Source organism: Gopherus flavomarginatus, chromosome 6 (assembly GCF_025201925.1).
Source record: "Gopherus flavomarginatus isolate rGopFla2 chromosome 6, rGopFla2.mat.asm, whole genome shotgun sequence".
Lineage (NCBI taxonomy): Eukaryota > Metazoa > Chordata > Testudines > Testudinidae > Gopherus > Gopherus flavomarginatus.
The window spans coordinates 57,369,904-57,390,922 of NC_066622.1; the positions used below are offsets into that span (position 1 = coordinate 57,369,904).

General features: G+C 50.2%; 1 protein-coding gene across 1 annotated transcript in view; it reads left to right on the plus strand.

Moving 5' to 3' along the window:
* The window catches only part of LOC127054291 (zinc finger protein 560-like), a 228,436-nt gene extending 209,428 nt beyond the window's left edge, over positions 1–19,008 (plus strand). The window contains exon 4 of the mRNA XM_050960378.1: positions 18,773–19,008. Coding sequence (XP_050816335.1) covers positions 18,773–18,940 — 168 coding nt within the window. The 3' untranslated portion in view covers positions 18,941–19,008. The remainder of the gene's footprint in view (positions 1–18,772) is intronic.
* Positions 19,009–21,019: the final 2,011 nt, after the last annotated feature.

Sequence of the window (21,019 nt, forward strand, 5' to 3'; positions counted from 1 at the left end):
GCTGCTCTGACAGTGCTAAGCAGCATCTGACCAATCAAGGTCGGAGCTCACTGCCCAGGAGGAGTGCTTGGCTCTGGGCTTTCACTTCAGCCCAGTGTAGAGAGAGAGCCCTAACCATGGAGTTTGGCTCAAGAAGACCAAGTCTCCAATTTGTTAAGGGTGATTTGAATTTCAATCCTGTGCTCCAAAGTGCTTGGTGTCAGTTGTAAACTTTAGGAGCATGCTCTCCACTCCATTTTCCAAATCATTCATGAAAATATAGAATAGTACCTGACACCGGACTGATCCCTGCCAGACCCACTAGGTTCACCCTCCTCGTTGGGCAGCTAAACATGGAGAAGGGCTCCTGGAGTCTTGGCTTTCAACCAGCTCTGCACCCACATTACACTGATTGCAGCTGGACTACATTTCCCTCGTTTGCTTCTGAGAAAGTCCTATGGGACTGTGTCAAAAGCCTTAGTAACACCAAGCTAGATCCCATCTATTGTTTACTCACCTCTACCAGGCCCAGAACCCTGCCAAAGAAGGAAAGAGGATTGTTTTGGAATGATTTGTTCTTGACAATTCCACGCTCACTAGTCATAAGAACCAAATCATCCTGTAGGTGCTGCTGACAAACTGAGTGTTTAAGAATGTATTGCAGGATCTCTCCAGCTATGGCAGTCAGGCTAGCTAGTCTGTAAGTCCCAGAGGTCTTTTTGTTCCCCTTTGAAAGATAGGTCCTGTCTTGTTCATGGATGGGAAGATCTTCTTTTTCAGGGGTCTCAGACGAGAACTGGGGCACAACACCTGGTTTGTTAAGGCCACAAAAACGGAGGCAGGAACCTCTTCGCTGCTGCTGGCAAAGAACCACAGGTACCTAAAAGATAGGGACTCACATCTTTGAATGGGCTTTAAAAAGGCAGTGGTTAATAAGTTTGGCCCCGACCATTTCTTGTTTCCACAGACTAGACATTTTAGCAAACTTTAGAATTCCTTGGTGCTAAACACTGTGAAACTCTCCTTTCTCCTACACAGAGGGCTTTAATACCCCTTATCTCACTTGGGCTCTAAACTGCCCATAGTTCGAGAACTGTTCCTGTTTCGATTGGACAGATGGGAGAAGGGAAGTGACCTACCCAAGGCCTACACAACAAGGCGATGGCAGAGCCAGAAAGAGAAGCAACCAGTTCTGACTCCTGTTCTAACAGATGAAAACACCCCAGAGCCCAGGAATCGAGATGGTGGGAAAATTTCATTCAAAGCGTTTCTGTCCGAAAATCCCATTTAGACTAAACCAGTTTGTTTCTCAAAATCATAACAAGTGGGATGAAAGATCTTTGCAAAAATATTTTGTTGCAAAACAAAAGCATCTCCTCTTTGTCAGAGTGTGTTAAATTGTCTCCTCGCACACAAAGAGGAGACACTTACATCTCAACCATTAGATAAGATGCTTCAATCTGAGCTAAGTCGTTGCTACTATTAACAATTTCAAAATAAAAAAATACAAATAAAATAGACTATTTCAGCTAATCTATTATGTCATAATCTGCTCTGAGTAAACATGATGGGAAACTTCACATTATGCACTACTTCTAGTGACACTCCCAAATGGATCCGCATCCTTCACCCACCATGAGGTAGGTAAGAGCGGATCATTATTATCCCTACTTGAAAGAGGGAGAAGCTAAGGCTGAGAAAGGTGAATTGACTTGTCTTAGGTCACACAGCCCGTCAGAGGCAGTGTTGGGAATAGGACCCAAGAGCCCTGATTTTCAAACAAACCATCGGATCTTGAATTTCAGACATTGAATGACCTGAATACTGTGCTCTCAGATGAGCTCCAGACCAACAACAGTGACAGTAATTATTCAGCAAGTATTTGAGGAGAACTGCAATGTTAGAGGGAATCATCAACTGCTCAGAGACAATTAATGCAGAGAAGCAGCAAAATTAATCAAAGATAGAACTGGTTCTGACTTATTTACTTGATCTTAAAAGAGAACAACAAGGACCTGAGTCTCCTCCCTGTCAATAACCCCCTGCTCAACCAATCAGGGTAGAGACTGAGGACGGGAGGCTGAGGGTTCTCACCAGAGAGCCCAAAGGATGGCCCAGGTCACCGGTGGGGATCACTGCCCGAGCACTATTTCAGTCCCACATTTTTGGGTGGACCTTCCTTAGTGGGAGCTGCAGAGGACTTCCCTGCAACACACACACACACCCCTCCGTCCTGTTGTTGGGAAGGGAACAGGAGAAAGGACAAAAGAAGCAAGAGAAGAAGAGGAGGGAGGGATGGAGGAAGAGGTGAAACAAAAAGGACAAACCCTAATGTCCCCAGCGATTCTAAGAGACAAAATCCCAGCTGCGCAATAAACTCTGCCTCCTTAATCTCGTGTTTTCCATGCCTAGAATTCCCTTGTCACCAGATAGATCAGACTGAACAGGTTTCAAACTTCCAGGAGGCTCTTACCTGCTAAACAGGGACGGCTGTTTTCTAGTAAAATCACTACAAGGGAAGGAGGAAACTCGAAAGAGGTTCCTCCTGGCGCTCACGTCCATGACCCCAAATAATCTCTCAGTCCTCAAAGAGAGACCTGGAGAAGGAAACGTGCTGAAGCAAAGCCACAGAGGTCTCTGAGGTTTCCCTGGCCCCTCGCCCCTGTCCTGCCTGGCTGATGTCAGCATCTCTCTGTGAGTTCACCACCTCCCCGCCACCTTTGACCAATATTCTGAGGTCCTGCAAAAGGCCTTTGTGATGTCACTGCCACACCCCTCCCTTGCTGGGCTAATGTCCTGCCCCTGGCCAGGCACTTTGGAGGTTTGAGCTACTCCCTGTGGATCACCCCACTCAAGGAGCGTTCGTTCTAGGCAGCAAGCCGGCTACACTGGAAAACATCAGACGCTGCTCCCAGTGCTACACTCAGTTTTTCAGAAATTAGTCGATTTCATGGTCAGAAGACACCATTAGAGCATCTAACCTGCATATCACAGGCCTCCTGTATGACATAACAGCTACTTTGGGGGCAAACACATTTCAGAAAGGCATCTAGTCTTCATTAAATGACATCAGGAAATGGTGAATCCACCACTTTCCTTGGTAGCTTGCTCCTGTGGTGAATCATCCTCGCTGTTGATTATTGTGCTTCAGTTGTAATATGAATTTGTCTCTTTTCACTTTCCAGACATTGGGTCTTGTTATGCCTTTCTCTGCTCCATTCAAGAGCCCGTAAATACCCAATCTTTTCTCTCCATTAAGGCCCTTCAACATTTCAATGAAATCACCTTTCAATCTTCTTTTGATAAGCTAAACAGGTTGAGCTCTTTCAATAGCTCACTGGAAGGCATTTTTCTCCAGCCCTCACAACATTTGGTGGCTCTTTGCTGCCCTAGCTCCAGTTTCACAACATCTTTTTCAAATGAGGATACCAGAACTGTAGGCAGTATAAAGGTTGTATAAAGGTAAAATTAAATAGGTTGCGGAGGAGTTTTTTTTAATTTCGGCTTTTGTTGCTAAAAATTTTGTCTCTCTGCTGTGAGAAAAAACACTCCCCGAATGCCAAAATTTGAGCCATGAAAAGCGGCAGTGTGAACAGCGCATCATAGGTGGAGCTGTGCTCCCGGTGACAAAGCTCCTGCCCCTCACTGGAGGCACCTTACAATGGCATGGTTAGAGTGGCACAGCTGCACCGTGGTAAGGTGTGCGGTGTAGACACAGTCTCAGAGCTGGGGAAAGCCGACAGGCGCTGAGGAGCACAGGGTTCAGACAGAGACATCCGTTAGGAGAGGAACTATTCACAGGGATTCTCTTTAGCCTAGTAAGGTGGAGAGGATGGAAGATGATAATGTACAGGTAGGTTCTGATGAGAAACAGTGAAATGAAAGAGTCTCCCTCAATTACATCATGTAATAGCAGACAGCTAAAATGGGACACATTTTAGAAGTGCTTAAATACAAACGCTAAACGTCTAAGTACTAAGACTGGTGAATTTGAGTGCCTGGTATTGAGTGACGATATTGATAGAATAGGCATCACAGAAACCCTTGCACCCCCTCCTGCACCCACATGGGGAGACTGACCTGTGTGCATGGAGCAGCTGGCATTGCTGCCCCCTACTCCTCCCTGGAACGCTGCTCATCTGGGCACCCCTATGGGCTGTGGGATGTGGGGGCAAGAAGTGAGATCATCCGAGCTCCCTGCATCCAGGTCACTTTCCTCAGCCGGGCTGCATAGCGGGAGGGCAGAGAGCAGCAGCTTCTGATGCTCCCCTCACAGCACAGCCCAAGTGGGAAAAGTGACCAGGACGCATGGAGCACATAGGGTTGCTCCTTACTCCCCTCAAACCTCTATGGGCCCATGGAGGAGCATTGGGGCAGGGGAGAGCAGTGAGCACCTTTGCCCTGCCACACGGTGCCCTTTGACCCCTGGAGCCCTGGGCGGCTATCGGGGGGCACCACCCCTAAGGCCGGCCAGGCTCCCCAGAACGAGCAGCAGAAAACACAGAGACTGGCCACACACTGAGCAGTGGTAGCCTGGGCGGCTCGTAATGGAGGCTCTGGGGGAGGGGTGTCATAACATATTTTCCCAGATTTGGACCTTAGCGTCCAAAATATGGGTGTTAGCATGAAAACCTCCAAGCTTAGTTACCAGCTTGGACCTGGTAAAGCTGCCACCAGCCAGGGATTTATACAGTGCCTGGCTCACTGTGGTCTCCCCAAAACCTTCCCCGGGGGACCCCCAGACTCAGATGCCTTGAGTCTCACAACAAAGGGGAATAAACCATTTCCCTTCCCCCTCCTCCCCTCCAGGTGTTCCCTCCCTGGGTTCCTGGAGAGATATACAGAAGCAAGCTCCGTGAATCTAAGCAGAGGGACTCCCCCCTCCCTGTTTCCAGTCCTGGAAATAGAAGTACCAAGATAGCTAATCTCTCTTCGCCCTTACACAGAGGGTATGCAAAGTCAGGCTAGTAAATCTAACACAACGAGATTTTCCCCCTGACTTCTTCCTCCCACCAATTCCCTGGTGAGCTGCAGACTCAATTCCCTGGAGTCCCCACTAAAGAAAAAATCCAACAGGTCTTAAAAAGAAAGCTTTATGTAAAAAGAAAGAAAAGGACATAAAAATGGTCTCTCTGTATTAAGGTGACAAATACAAGGTTATTTGCTTAAAAGAAAAAAATGAATAAACAGCCTTATCCAAAAAGAATACAATTTAAACATTCCAGCAACTACACACATGTAAATACAAAAAAAAACAACATAAACTTATTGTCTTATTATCTTTGTACTTACAACTTGGAAACAGAAGATTAGAAAGGCAGGAGATAGAAAAATCACTCTCATAGCCGAGACGCCACAGACACAAGACAAAGAACAAAGAACTCACACACAAACTTCCCTCCACCCAGATTTGAAAAAGTCTTGTTTCCTGATTGGTCCTCTGGTCAGGTGTTTTAGGTTACTGGTGTTACCCCTTTATAGGTAAAAGAACATTAACCCTTAGCTATCTGTTTATGACAAGGGGGCTCAGCCTCCCCAAACCTTGCACTGCCAAGGGGACAGTGGGGCCCATGATCAGGGGCCCTGGCCAAGTTAGGTCCCCCTGGAAAAGTCTCCCCTATGTCAGCCCCAGGGCTGGTGGAGCTCCCACTCCCTGCTACAGCCCGGGGGCTGCAGCAGGGGCACAGAGCTTCTCTGGTCTCAGGGCCACAGCGGGGCAGGGGTAAAGGAGTGATAGGGTGGGGCTGGTGGGGGAAGGGGTGGAACAGAAGTGACAGTGGATGGGGCCATGGGTGGAAGGGGGTAGAGCCACAGACAGAAGGTAGGGGCATGGTTCTGGTGCTGGGGCCCCCACACTTGTTCTCCCTTTCCCGGGGGTTTGGCATCACTAGCCCCGGCTTAGCGAGTAGGGTTCAGTGGTCCCAATAATGTGGGGTGCGACTCCTAGGGGGACACATAGGAACATTCATGGGGGCACCTCAGGACCTGAGCCAGCCCACATAGAGGGCAGGGAGGGAGCACCACTCTGCCACAGCTCTTCCCCAACCCCACCCTCAGCCTGAGACTCTGGCTCCCAGCCCGGCGTCGACCCCTTTACCCCTGTCCACATCCCTCTCCACAGCAAGCAACAGCCCCACTCCTCCCAGCCCCGGTTCTTGACCGTGGCTTCCGAGGGGCCACAGCCATGGCTAAGAGGGCACAGTGTGAAATGTTTGGGGACCACTGGTTTAGGGTGACGTCCTCAATCACTTCTCTGCAGTCCAATAAAAGCTATTCCTCACTCACCTACCCCTCCATCAGGACGGACTAGGTGTGTTCTGCTGACCTTCACTCATACAGGAAGGAGAATAACATTTCATTCCACTCAATCCTAAAGTGATTTGTAACCCAAGACCATCCCAAACTGGTCATTTTGGGGAAGCGGCCCCATCATGCTGCATAGCTAGGCAGAGTAGGTGTGTCTATGCAAACACGGTCTGTTCCTGAAGTCTTTCCCCAGCTCCTCACTAGGTGAGAGAGGGGAGCTCATTCAGACCCTGCTTACGCTTAGTATTTAAAAACTCCTTCGTGTCCCTATCTCTGCCGGCCTTAGATTTCTCCTCCTGTCCGTTTTTTGACAGCTCAGATGAGGTGACCGAGTGGTTAAGGTGATTGACTGCTACCCCATTATGCTTTGCCTGCATGGGTTCAAATCCCATTCTCATCAGAGGCATTTAGTCTTCACCCTCCTTTATAGACAACCATCTCCCTCTTTGGTACAATAACAAATCAAACAATGTTGCTTGTGTTACCCAAAATTGGGTCAGTTAGTAAGCTTAGAGAGGACTAATAATGCCCCTCCCCCCCAGAGTTTGGCAGAAAGCAGCACATTTATTAGCTTGATGGCTAAGCTCAAAAGAAGGGATGGGGGAGGGTGTCACACTCATACTCACGCTCCCAGGACAGGCCTGGCAGTGGAGATGTCAGGATCCTTTAAGGTAAGTGTCCCACAGCGCAGCGATGGACGGTGCGATGAAGATCAGTCTCCCTGAGGTGCAATAGAATGTAACACAGCGAACCACTGGCCAGATGGGCCGGGTGAAGGGCATTCACTGGAGGTAGAAAGGAGAGTGGGAAAGCCACTTCACAGGCATTCAAAGAGGGAAAGGACACAAACTGGGGGAGTTTAACAGACCTTTTGAGCATACAGGATATACAGAGCATACAGATCACTGCTGCTCCTACAACATGATAAGTTCTCAAGCAGCATGTTTCTTACTTTGCCCATCTGTCAATTTTGATGATTATTGATGGAAATATTTTGCCATTGGGTTGTGTGTTTACACAGAAATTGACATTTACCAACAAATACACAATTCTTCCAAGCCTGCCTAGTCTGCAGTTGATGGGTTTAGAGGGACACATTCACTCTTCCAGGTCCCCATTCCAGGCCTGTGCTCTCCAGGTTGTCAACTTCCCGCACTGCTGGGATCCTTCCCTCATCTCCCCCCAAACCACTGCCCCACCCCCACTTCTGGGGTCCCCTCCCTACACTGTCTAACTCCACTGCTGGCAGGATCCCTTCCTGTTCCTTTCATTTCCTGCCTCCACTCTGGGCAAAAGCTCTGCACTCTTCCCACACCAGAAGTTGAACCCAGGCCACCTGGCTGAAAACCAGGAATCCTGACCACTAGCCCATATGGGACTATTGTTGCGTTTGACGAAGTGGGTATTCACCCATGACAGCTCATGCTCCAATACGTCTGTTAGTCTATAAGGTGCCACCGGATTCTTGGCTGCTATTATTACTACAACTCAGGCCATGGCTACACTGGAGAGTTACAGTGCAGGTGGTGGCTTTACAGCGCTGTAACTTACTCCCCGTCCACACTGGCAAGGCACATAAGGCGCTGTATCTCCCTGGCTACAGTGCTGCATGTGCTCCACCTCGACGAGAGGAATAAAGAGAACAGAGCTGGTGATGCAGCGCTGGGGTGCCAGTGTAAACAGTGATTAATCTTACTACGCTGTCACTGACCTCCGGAACCTTCCCATAATGCTTTTAAGTAGAGATAACGCTCTTTGTTTTGGTGTGATGCCTCTGTTTGTTTTGTTGTGAGCTCAAGGCTCCCGGAGCTGCTTATCTAAAAACCAAACACAGTTACTGTTTGCAGTGAATGAGCAGAGGCAGGGGGATCCCTTTGGAACACCCACAGCTGGTGTTTGCTTGAGGAGAGAAGCAGCCGGGTGGGCACGGGGGGTGAGTCTGTTTTGGATCAGCGGCTTATCTGGTCTGTGAGGAAAAAAACAAAGGCGGCTATTTGCATTTAGTGAATGAGAGAGGGGTGGGGGAGGAGGCTTGAACTTGCCAGGCAGGGAGCTGACACAGTGTCAGCTCCAAAAATCCATTCGCTCTGTCTCCCCCACGCTCCGTGTCACACTCCACCCCACCCTCCTCTTTTGAAAAGCACATTGCAGCCACTTGAATGCTGGGATAGCTGCCCATAATGCACCACTCCCAACAGCGCTGCAAATGTGGCCATGACAGAGTGCTGGTAGCTGTCAGTGTGTCCACACTGCAGCGCTTTCCCTAAACAGCTGTAGGAAGACAGCTTTAACTCCCAGCGCTGGACAGCTGCAAGTGTAGCCAAACCCTCTCTAAGCCGATCCCTTATGAGAACAGCAGGGACTAGCATGACTAGATGTCCCGATTTTTGGGTCTTTTTCTTATATAGGTGCCTATTAACCCCACCCCCATCCCAATTTTTCACATTTGCTGTCGGATCACCCTAGCAGGGGTTGCACACGGGGCTGCATTAACCTTCGGCTGCTGAGGTTTCCCTCTCTCCATTCCCAGAACCTGTGATCAGGAAACATACATCAGGGCTCCCAGGTGCTGCACAGACCATGACTGAGATCAGACCCCATATTATGCAAGGTGCTGTACAAACCCTGGGCAACACTGAGACACTCAAGAGGTTCCCCTCAATTTCCCTGAGCCTCTGCTTCCCAACTTCTTCTGAATCCCTCTGGCTCACCCCCCCCCCACAAAAAAACCCACCTTTCCAAACAGTCCTTCTTTCCTTGCCCCCTGATTCTGGTTTCACACCCTGGGACCATCTCCTCTCTTTGTCTCTCCCCTTCCAGGTGAAGCAGAGATGGAGGCAACTTCAGCCACTGGAATCAGCCTCAGCGAGCACTGCAGCCGGCCCCGGGGGAGGGGGGGTGTTTGCAGACACAGGAAGGGAGCAGGGGGTGCTGGGAAGAAGGCGGCAGGAGAACAAAACTCAGAGACCCAACATGGGGAAATTCCAGGGGGCGGGGCTCTGACACATCCCAGGTGCCGGGCAGCTCCTGGGAGCGGGGCTCTGGCTCAGCTCGGGGAGGGCCATCTCCTCGGGGCGGGGCTCCAGCACAGAGCAGGGGCGGGGCAGCCCCTGGGGGCGGGGCTCCAGCAAAGAGCGGGGGCGGAGCAACTCCTGGGGGCGGGGCTCTGGCTCAGCCCGGGGGCGAGGCAGCTCCTGGGGGCGGGGATCTGGCACAGCCCATGGTCAGTGCAGCTCTTGGGGGCGGGGCTCTGGCTCAGCTCAGGGGCGGGGCAGCTCCTGGGGGCGGGGCTCTGGCACAGCCTGGGGGCGGGGCAGCTCCTGGGGGCGGGGCTATGCCTCAGCTCAGGGGCGGGGCAGCTCCTGGGGGCGGGGATCTGGCACATTGTGACGTGGAGCCCGGCCTGAACAGCTGCTTCCTGGTTCTCCAAGTGCTGCCAGCAGCGCTGGAGCTGCCCGAGCCAGAGCGGAGATGCTTTTCTCAGCTGCAGCAAGGATCTGCCCCCGGCCCGGCTGGGATCCAGCTGGGGACAGAGACTGGGGCCCGGGGGTTCCCCTTGGTGTGGCTGGCGGGGGCGGGAGGGGAGAAGCCGGAGCTGCAGGCGGGGGAAGGGCGGTGGGACATTGTGACCCGGAGCCCCTGGGGAATGAGACGCACTGGGGGGCAGAAAAGTGACTCTGCCCCAGGGAGCCTGGGAGAAGCCTTGAAGGTGCCTCTGCCCCAGTGGAGCTGCAGGAGGATCCGCCCGCCCGCCCCGCTGGGATGGGGGGGCCGGGGCCCGGCCGTCGTGTGGGAGGGAGGGGCGGAGCCCGGGCCAGGCGGGGCGGGGGGGCGGTGTATTAAATCCCTCCCCATAGCAATGTGCTACTCCCGGGCACTGCGCATACCCAGTAACAGCCGCTGAAGCCGCTGCCCTTCCCCCTGCCCGGACCAGCCGTAACGTTCCCCTGGGGGCGGGACTGGAGCGGGGCTGGGGAGTAACAGGGAGCGTGGGAGGGGCGGGCGCAGAGCAGGAAATTGATGGGCGGGGGGGGGGTGAGGCAGCTGGAGGCAGGGTTCATGGGGGGCTAAAGGGCACAATCCGGGCTGGGGGGAGGAGCAGGAGTTGAGCTCAGGGGGAGGCGCTGGCAGAGCCCCCCCCTTTGGTGTGAGGGCTGAGGTGTCGAGTCGGGAGGAGAAGCCGGAGTTGCAGGGGTGGGAGGTCACTGGGTTGGGGGGGTAGATCTGTCTCTGTGCAGCCAGGATATTCCCGGGGTGGGAGGGAGGTGAGTTAACTGGATCCTGTCCCTGTTTTTGCCACTTCCTCCCACACACACATTCTCTCAAGATTTCCCCTTTTCTCTCTCATTATCACACGTGGCTATAAAATCCAGGGAGATTCTCCTCCCCCCCCCCCCAATGATCAGCTCTCTAATTGCCTCTGATTTTCCCTTTTCTCTCCATACTTCTCAAATGTCAATTTAAAATCTCTCCGATGGGGGGTGGATTTTCCCACCCATTTTAACTGCAGCGATTTGTCCTTGTTTGGGTGGGAAATTGTTGCCCTGGGTCATTCCCCAGAACATGGCTCCCACTGGAGTGGGATGGGATGAGGTTCCCGTTCTCTGCCAGGTCAGGGAAGGGAAGGGAGGAGCACAACCCCCATGGAGACTGCCCAGACCCCATTTCCCAATTCCGCTGCGGCCCCCTTCCATTGTCCAGGAAGCCTTCCAGCTCCCCCCCCGCCCTTAAATCAGCTCCTCAAAGGGCTCTGAGCTGCTGACGTGAATGGTTGCCCCGTGGCCGGGGGGGACCATCACATTCTGTTTATGTATTGGACAGTCATATAAAATCCAGTCCAACAGTCCCCCTTTTCCACTAGTTATTTAATAGCAACATCAAATCCCCTCCGATCTTGGTGGTTTTCTCTCATGTTATCAAATGTCCTTTGTGACAGGGTTCTCTCTGCGTGTCTCAAAGATTGATATAAAATACCCCAAACATTTGCCCCACTTCTCTCTAGTTATTTTATTTCTAATTGAATATGATGGGTTGTTTCCCAATGTGCTAAGATGCAGCCGCCTCTGGGGTGGATCCATGGTGGCCATTATTTGCTAGTGACAGCCCGTGGATCTTTCTTGTCCTCCAGACCTTCCATTCTCCTGTTAAAGAAGCACTCCCCAGGCTCCCTCTGCCTGTGTGACTGGCCAGCAGGAGGTGGTGTTAACTTTCTAGCCACTTGTCCCACTCTGTGAGGTAACACTTGCAGGGGCAGGGAAGGTGTCTGTGTGGGGAGATTGCAGCTGAAGGGGCATTGTGGTAGGGGGAGGCCTCTGGGTGGCTGGGCAGGGGGTACCCTAGTCAGGTTGGTGGGTTGTGGAGGTTTGGGGTTTTCGGGGGTGGTGGTTCTGATGTGCCCATCCCTGAGGCTATGGGTCCTGGAGGTGGGTATCGCTGGGGGCCTGGTGGCTGCAGAACAGTGGGGGTGGGTGTCTCTTGGGGAGGCGGGACAGAGGGTTAGAGGGAGCCTGGTTCTGTCCCAGGGGCTCTGTCTGTGCTTCCCCCGCTGGTTCCTGGTTTTGTTGCCATGCCCAGTGCACAGAGCTGGGGGAGGGGATCCCTGGCACTAGGTGAGGGCATGCCAGGGAAGCAGAGTGATGGGTCGCACTGTAAAGCATCAGGGGGTCACACTGGGCAGAGGAGGGGGTCCCAGGCAAATGTCAGCGTAGATCGTTCTGGAGGGTGGGGAAGTTCCTAGGCAGGCAGTGAGGGACTGAGTTCCCAGTGGGGGGGGGCCCCTTGAGGGGGTCCCTGGCTGCTGGGGGCTCTTGGTGGGGGGAGCCCTTTGTGATTCCCAACCTGGCAATCATGGTGTGGTGGGGGTTCTCTGGCCGGTGGGGCTTTGAGGGGTATCTGGGGTCCCTGGCCAGGGACTCTGGGGGCTGCGTCCCAGGGAATATCTGATGGGATCCTGGCTGGGGGGTGTCTGGGGCCCCTGGCTGGGGGGTCTGGGCTCTGGGTACTAGGGGGTGTCTGGGGGCTGCTGCTAACCATGATCCTTCTCTCTGGTCAACTTGTACCAGAGTCCTGGCTCCTAGTCACCAGGTCACCAAGTCCATTCCCCAGTCACGTGCCCTGTCACTGTGATAACTTTCTGTCCAAGTAGCAAACACTGTTAGTGTGAAATCACAGAATTTACTTTTCTCCTCTTTTGAAAACTGCAGGAACTTTCGGTTCCGTTTGGAAAATTTTTGCCCGCAGTCCTTGTCCTAGATCTGCGGGGGTGAGGGAGGTGGGAAGGGAGTCAGCACTGCCACACGATGGTCTTTTCCACAGCGTTCTGAACTCATTCTTTCTGAAATCCGGTGTCATTGAGACCGTTGTTAATCCAGAGTCACTGTATGGAAAGTCAAGGAGTGATTCCAGATGGACAGTGGGTCAAATGAGATCAGCCATTCTCCCTGTGAGGAGGGGCTCCCATTAGCTGCTCTCCCCAGAGAGCTAAAGGAGGGAAGCTGCTGAAACACTCTGTCCCTCTCTGCTCAGGATATTGGGGTTCAGCTTCCTGGGTCAGATGCTGCAGCCTCCATTGTGATCTGGGAGACCAGGCTTGGCAGCTGCTGCTCCCCCAGTGGGGCTCTGTGCTGGGAAGTGACCTTAATTAAAGCTTCTTCTCTGCCCGGCCCAGGGGATGACTTTCTGCAGCTGGTCCTAGCCCCCTAGGGCAGTCCTGGGCCCTGTTACTACTAAATTCTGAGCCAGAGTCTCCAGGTAACTGAAAGACCTCAGGGAATGTCCTAGGGTCTGGCAAGAAAGTGACTCTGCACAAACAACACCACCTCATTTCTCCTCCCATTAGCGGTTGCCAGGAGGAAATCCAGCCATGGGAGAGCAAAGCCCCCAGGAATGGGACTGTCCCAGCCAGAGGGGCAGGGAGAGAGGACAGGGGAAGGAGAGACTGAAAGGGGCAGTGGGAGAAATGAATGTGGGGGGAGATTTCCAGCTCTCTAGTCCACCCAGACACATGTATTGCTGCATCCTGGGGCAGAAGCACTTTCCAGTGAACAAAACAAAAATCAGACAGAGCAAAAGCCAGTTCCTGACTCCATATTCCCCCTGCTGGGGTGTGGCTGCCGTGGGGTCAGTGTCTGAGGGAATCCCCCACAGTGACTCCTTTGGTTCTGCTCTTTTCTAGCCTTGTGTTCAGAGAAGGGGTGAGGGGAGAGAGAAGGGAGGTTAAAAAATGTGTCTGTGGACTTAGCCTGGCAGGAGGGGCCAGGTGTAAATTGTAATAAACAGATTGAGCATTTCCCAGCATGACAGAATCTAGGGTGTCTGTCTGCAGGGAAAGGGCCTGGGGGAATTGTGATGTGAAATTAACTAAAACCGGTTGTGAAACGCCCACAACTGCCCTTCTCCCCCAGACAGGCTGCAGAATGTTTTGCTCAAGCTCATCCCAGCCTGGCGTGGGACAGGGAAGAGAAATGGCTGAAGTGGAGTCAGTCCAAGTAGAGATTATCGGGGGGTTGCTGGTGGGTTCCTGCTGGAGGGAAGGGAGAGCAAATACACCAGAGGTGGGAAGGTTTGCAGAGTCTGGTTTGGAGGTTGGAGCGGGGCAGGAAATTCACAGCGTGGGGAAAGGAGGAGGCCAGGGTGTGGCAGGCCTGCTGGGAGTTATTTACTAAGTGGCCTAGATTCTAGGAACAGACCCAGGAGGTTTGGAGGTGGAAATGCCCTAATTTGTGAAGAGAGAAAATAACCCACCTACATGGAGCTAGTCAAACTGACCAGACTCCTAGTGCTGGAGCCTGACCTCATTAACCATCAGCTGCTGTGAGATATAAAGGGGACACCCATGAGTCAGGCTTATTGGAGCTGCCTCTCCCTTCATATCCCGCTCCTCACAATGAGGAGGGTGTTGGGCATCCTACCAGCGAGCTCTCCCTGCACCCTGCTAGGGGCTCCATCTCCTGTATCAGTCAGTGGCTAGTAGGGGGGTGATGGATATGCTGGGAGAGATAAGGGGCTCTCTCTTCATCCCCTCACCCTGGCATTTGCTGGATACTCTGAGCCAGGTCGAGGTGGGACTCTCCTGACTATGATCCACCCAGAGCTTCCATTTGATTCACTCTTCTCTGCCACAAATAGTGGGGCTGTTAGTGGGGCAGCAAGTCCTTAGTGTTGGACTCTTACTCTTTCAGGGGCTGGTGACCTTCAAGGAGATGGCTATGTATTTCACCAGGGAAGAGTGGGCTCTGCTGGACCCCACTCAGAGAGCCCTCTACTGGGATGTCATGCAGGAGAACTATGAGACTGTGACCTCGCTGGGTAAGGGTTCCTGTCCCTTCTGTTCTTGGAAGGGGAAATGAAGAGTGAAGGTTCACGCCACCCCCACAATGCCATCTGTACCCTGTCCTGTTTCAGCATCACCCCAATAGGCCAGTGACACACATAATACCAGAGACCCTCCTCTGCTGCAGAACACTTTGGGAACAGAGCACAGGAGCCGTATTGCACAGTGTCAAATATCTCCTGTTTGCTCAAGTGAAACTGGGGGTTAGGTCTGGCATAAATGTTCCATACCCCTAATCATTTTTGTTGCCCTTTTCTGAACCTTTTCCAATTCCAATATATCTATTTTTGAGATGGGGTGACATGTGCATGCAGCATTCAAGATGTGGGTGTATCATGGATTTATTTGCTCTTTTTACAAATATGATCTATGAGATATTCTGTCATATCTATCACTTTCTTAATTATTTCCTACATTGTTCACTTTTTTTCACTGCTGCTGCACATTGAGTGGATGTTTTCAGAGAACTATCCACAGTGACTCCAAGATCCATCTCTTGAGTGGAAACAACTAATTTAGACCCCATTATTTTGTATATATAGTTGGGATTGTGTTTTCCAATGGGCTGCACTATGTGCTATCCTGTCATCTAGTACTGCTGAGATCCTGGATTCAGTAATATCCCTGCCCTTCCTGTTCCCTTTCTCCACCGAACCCCGCCAGCCCATGCTTCCTGTTCCCAGCTTCCCCAGGATTCTCGCACTGTCTCTGAACCTCTCTGTCAGCAAGAAGCAGTGCCAGGGACACTTGCCCTCTGTCAGGAGTCTTCGATTTCTGGGACATGGATTTACTTTCTCTGTGTTGTAAGAGGCTCTGTCATAATGAGTGTCTGTGATGTTACCCAGAGTACTATCTGGACTGTTAAATAGCTGTCCCCTCAGTCCTCCAGCATGGGGTGCCTTTTCCACTGTTTTCCCGCGAGAACAGCCCCTCTTGGCCAATTAACACACAGTCTCCAGCATGTAACTCACTCCCAGCTACACAGTATTGAGTGCTGCTAGACAGCCACTCATGAATTACACCTCAGGAGAAAACCAGCAAATTCTCAAGTGCCCAACTTTCCCCCAGAAATGTGCATCTTGCACTGTCCAGCACGCTACTGAACGACCCAAGCTCATATGAAGTCTGTCATTTCATCAGCGGAAAATGACATGCACCAGCTTGTTATCCCAAACAGAGTTTCCAACACACTTCAATCCACACATACTGGTTAGATGAACAATAAACCAAGATTGTTAACTACCAAAAACTAAAACTAGGCCCAGTCCATGAAAAGGGGCACTCCCAGGAGAGACTGTATAAAGGCTGGAACATGAAACACCTTTGTAAACCTGAGACAGCTGCCTTGGGGACAATGACAGGGAGAATCCCCCAAAGTGACTCCTTTGTTTCTGCTCTTCTCTGGCCTCCGATTGTTCCTTCCAACGTGGAGTACTTTGCACTTGTCTCTACTGAATTTGATCCTATTTACTTCAGATCATTTCTCCCGTTTGTCCAGATCATTTTGAATTTTAATCCAATCCTCCAAAGCACTTACAACCCCTCCCAGCTTGGTGTTGTCCGCAAACTTGATACGTGTAAGAGAGAGACTGTTACTGGGAGGGTTTCCCCATGTGCCAGAGGGTTACACCCTGTTGGGAGGGGGCTAGGCCTGTACTGGAATAAGGTCACTCTGTGCTTCACAGTGTGCTAGAACCTAGAATGTGCATTAGCAGGGGAAAAGCTGGGGGGAATCGGCTTGGGGAATGGACAAAAGCCTAGTCTGAATTCTCACACCTTGCCCTTTTCACCCCGGCAGGCCAGAGAATAACATCCATGTTTCGCTGCAGATAATCTCGTCCTCCCAGGGGCAAGGAAATGGCTGCAATGGAGCTGGCTCAGGTAAGAGATTATCAGGGTGGCGGGCTCTGCTTGGAGGTTGAGGAGCAGTAAATGCATAAGAGGGTGGGAATTGCTAGAGGTGGTGGGAAGCAGGAAATATCTCGGGTGGAGAAAGGGAGGGAACAGCATGTGACAAACCTGCTGAGACTTGTGTAGTGTAGGGCGTGATGGGTTGTCACCCCCAGGAGGCAGTTTGTGGAGCTTCTGGGAACTGCTGTGTCCTCTAACCCTCACGCTGGGCTGGCCCTTCTCACACTGCTTTGCTGGAGATTTCGCCAGCCTCTCCAGGGCCTGTTATCACCCAACACAACAGCAGGTGGCGCCATGCAGCCAGCTAAGCTTCCTGAGTGCGTTACCTAAGCCACTCAAGGACAGATAGAAGACAAGAGCCAATTTCCCACTCCCCAACCTTGCACACTTGCTGTAGTATAAATCCAGAATGATACCATCTTATAGTGCAAAGGGATCTCTATAATGCAAGCTCATTCATGTAGTTCCCCTTCCCCTCGATATGGGACAGATGTGCACAACAAGCTGAGATTTTCCCCAGACACTTCACTCAAAATACGCTGGTTAAGATAAAGCATCAAACAAGTTTATTAACTGCAGAAAGATAGATTAAGTGATTATAAGTGATAACAAACAGATCAAAGAAGATTATTTAGCAAATAACCAAAACTCAGACTAAGCCTAACATACTAGATGGATAGAATTTGAATTAGCAATTTCTCACCCTGACTGATGGTACAAGCAGTCCCCCAAGTTTCCATACACAAGCTAGAAATCTCTTGATCCTGGGAGCAGCACTTCCCCCACATCCGTTTTTGTTTCTCAGGTGTTTCCAGAAGTTCTCTTGTGTGGAGAATGAGGCCAAGAGATGATGTCACACCTCACCTTATGTAGCTTTTCCATATGGTGGGAACCTTTTGTTCCAAACTCAGTTCCTAGTCCGGTTTGTGGAAAAATACAGGTACTAAAATGGAGTTTAGTGTCATGTGGTCTGGTCACAGGCCCTGCTGAGTCATAGTAGCCATGACTCATAGGCTGGCTGAAACATTCACAGGAAGGCTAAGCTCTTCCACAGTCCATTGTCTTTGTTGAGCCATCAGCACTGTCTGGCTTCTTCATTGTTGTACCTGAAAGGCTCATTGTGGGTGTTACCCAGAGTAAGCACATTTGAAATACAGATACAGAGTCAATATGCATAACTTCAGATACGAACATGATATGTGCACACAAATAGGATAATCATATTCAGCAAATCAGAACTTTTCCAGTGACACCACACATGATGCATCTTCTACAAAATAGATCATAATTATGTCCTATTCATAGTATAATCACACCACTATGATGAATATGGGGGTGTAGTGTCAGATAGGTCCTAATTTCAAGGCACAGGAGTTGGGAATCGAACTTCCCCTCTTTGTGGAACAGGAAATAACCCTCCAGCCAGGGCTGGGACAACTTCCCAGACTCTCAGTGATGGAGCCTGAATCTACTGACATTTCATTAATTATCACCAACCCCAATCTTTGTGGCAACTGTAAACTTTATCAGTGATGATTTTGTACTCTCTTCTAAGTCATGGATAAGAATGTTAAATAGCACAGGGCCAAGAACCAATCCCTGCAGGAACCTGCTAGAAAGAAATCCACTCGATCATGGTTCCCCATTTACTATCAGAGTTTTTAATCTATTTAATGTATGCCGTGTTTATTTTGTATCATTCTAGTTTTTTTTAATAAAAATATTGTGCTAATCAAGTCATGTCCCTTACGGAAGTTTAGGTATATTACATCAGTACTATTAGCTGCAACCAAACTTTTGATCTCATCCAATAAGGATATCCCGTTAGTTTGATAGGCTCTATTTTCTCTAAACCTTTGTTAATGGGCACTACAATTCTGACCTTCTAACTTCTATTCTTTATGATTGACTTCCCCTTTCTTCCATATATTTTATTTGGAGAGTGCTTGGATTCCTAGCAGGGAGCCACTATCAGGGTCCAGAGACAGCCCCATCTCCTATATTAAGCTCTGGCTAGTAGCTATGTGATAAATGTGAAGACCCTGCTTCTGTCTGTCAGATGGGAGACACAAAGGTTCCCTCTTTCTACCCTCTGATGCCTCCTGGCTGCTGTAAGCAAGGTGGGGTGGGACTCTGTTAACATGTGCCTCCCGGAGCTTCCATTTCCCTGGTGCTGCTGTTCCGTGAATAGTGGGGTTGTGAGTGGGTCAGCAGGTACTGAGTATTGGACTCCTGCTCTTTCAGGGGCCGGTGACCTTCGAGGAGGTGTCTGTGTATTTCTCCAGGGAAGAGGGGACTCTGCTGGACCCCACTCAGAGAGCCCTCTACAGAGATGTCATGCAGGGGAACTATGAGACGATGGTCTTGCTGGGTAAGGATTCCTGTCCCTTCTGTTCTTGGAAGGGGAAATGAAGAGTGAAGGTTCATGCCACCCCCACAATGCCATCTGTACCCTGTCCTGTTTCAGCATCACCCCAATAGGCCAGTAACATACATACTACCAGAGACCCTCCTCTGCTGCAGAACACTTTGCGAACAGAGCACAGGAGCAGCATCACACAATGTCAAATATCTCCTCTTTACTTAAGTAAAACTGGGGTTAGGTCCAGCATAATGAACAGAATCTTCCTACCCCCAGCCTTCTCTCAAACCCTGAGCTTTCTCTACCCAAACTAGAATGTGCTTGGGGTGTAACAAGCAGGCGGCTGGAGTCAGAGCTGCCAGTCCAGGGTTACTTATCATACAGACACTCAGTGCGTCCTTGAACTCTGGCTGGGAGTATCCAGACAGGGGAGCTCCAGCAGCAGAACACTGAATCTCACCCAGGATTACAGATGACACAACTCCTCGCTGATCTGGATTGCAACGCAGCATGTGAAAATGGCCTAGGTTGGTAGTGAGATTTCTTGAGACATGGAGAGTCTTGCTCCCATATCACCAGGTGTAATAAAAATAACAGGAAAGGCCAAATATGGAAAACTGATTGTTCAGCTTGCTTTTGACCTGCATCATATTTAGCAATATATCCCAAATAAGGAAATTAACGTGCAACGTATGTGTCATTGTTTGTGGTTTTAAGCTGTAAAAGGCTTGTGTGATTTTTAGCTCGGGAACAGTATTCCAATAGCTGTCGCCCCCTGCGTGCTTGTAACCAAGAAAAGAGCCTCAGGCTGAGCTGATTCAAATATTAATCCTGTGGTCGTTTTCCACAACAGCCTCAATAGGTCCTTGTGATGGAATGTAAGGCTACATCTAGACTACCCACCGTATCGGCGGGTTAAAATCGATTGCTCGGGGATCGATATATGGCGTCTCATCTAGACGCCATATATCGATCCCGAGCGCGCTTATATCGATTCCGGAACAACCCCAACCCCAACGTAGTTGCTGATTTCACAGGGGGAGCTGCGGACATCGATCCCGCGCAGTGAGGATGGGTGAGTAATCCGATCTTAGATATTCGACTTCAGTTACGTTATTCACGTAGCTGAATTAGCGTATCTAAGATCGATTTCCCCCCGTAGTGTAGACCAGCCCTTAATGTCTTCACACCTTCCCCCTGCAGGAGAATGGCTGTTTGACCTGCTGTTTGCCTTGCTGTCTCTGAGGAACTGGTCTGTGGGTGTTCCCCAGAACTGTAACTTTTTCAGTAATATCATACTGTAAAATCTCACAAGTTTACATACAGTGTTACTACACATTTTAACAGGAGGATAATATTCAGTAGGTTATGCGTTTTCTAATGATACCTCACAAGCCATACTGGGTACAAAATTGATCATAATTTTCTAGAAGAGTGAACACAGGGGTACAGATTGACACAGTGTCTGTGTGTGTGTTCCCAGCAGATATGTGGGTATTTCAATCCCTCCTAAGCACAATGTTTGGCATCTTCAAGGACCTGGGGAACTGGTCCTGGGGATTCACTAGTTTAGCAAGTGTGAGACTGCATGAAATTGTGAGACACTTTGGTATTAATAATCAAATAATATAATCTGATAAAATTGCAATGAATCATGCTAGGTATGCCATGAAAAGTGTCAGTGAAAATGGTATGATTTGCCAAGTATGATAATTTTGATTCTATGTTTCTATCACCTTTGTATTGTGAGTTACAGATATGTAACTGTATTTCCAGACTTGTGCAGTTTTTCTGGGTGACACCCCCAGACATATTGGCATCAACATTGCCTAGCATGTTTGATGGCCCATTGAGGGTCATCAGCTGTACAATGAACCTATGGACCAAGGGGATACACCTATTGAGTCTGGAGCAAATTCTCCACAAACTGAACCCTGGAACAAAGGACTGAATGACCCATCCAAGCTGTGAATGCGTTCCAGACAGACTTTCAAGCCAGCAACTCACCAATACTGCTAAGAACCTGATATATCCATTTTGGAATGTATCTGACTGCTTTTCCATTTAAATTCTTTCTGTCTTTCTTTCTTTTAAACCTTTAGTTTAGATGCTAAAGAATTGTCTGGAAG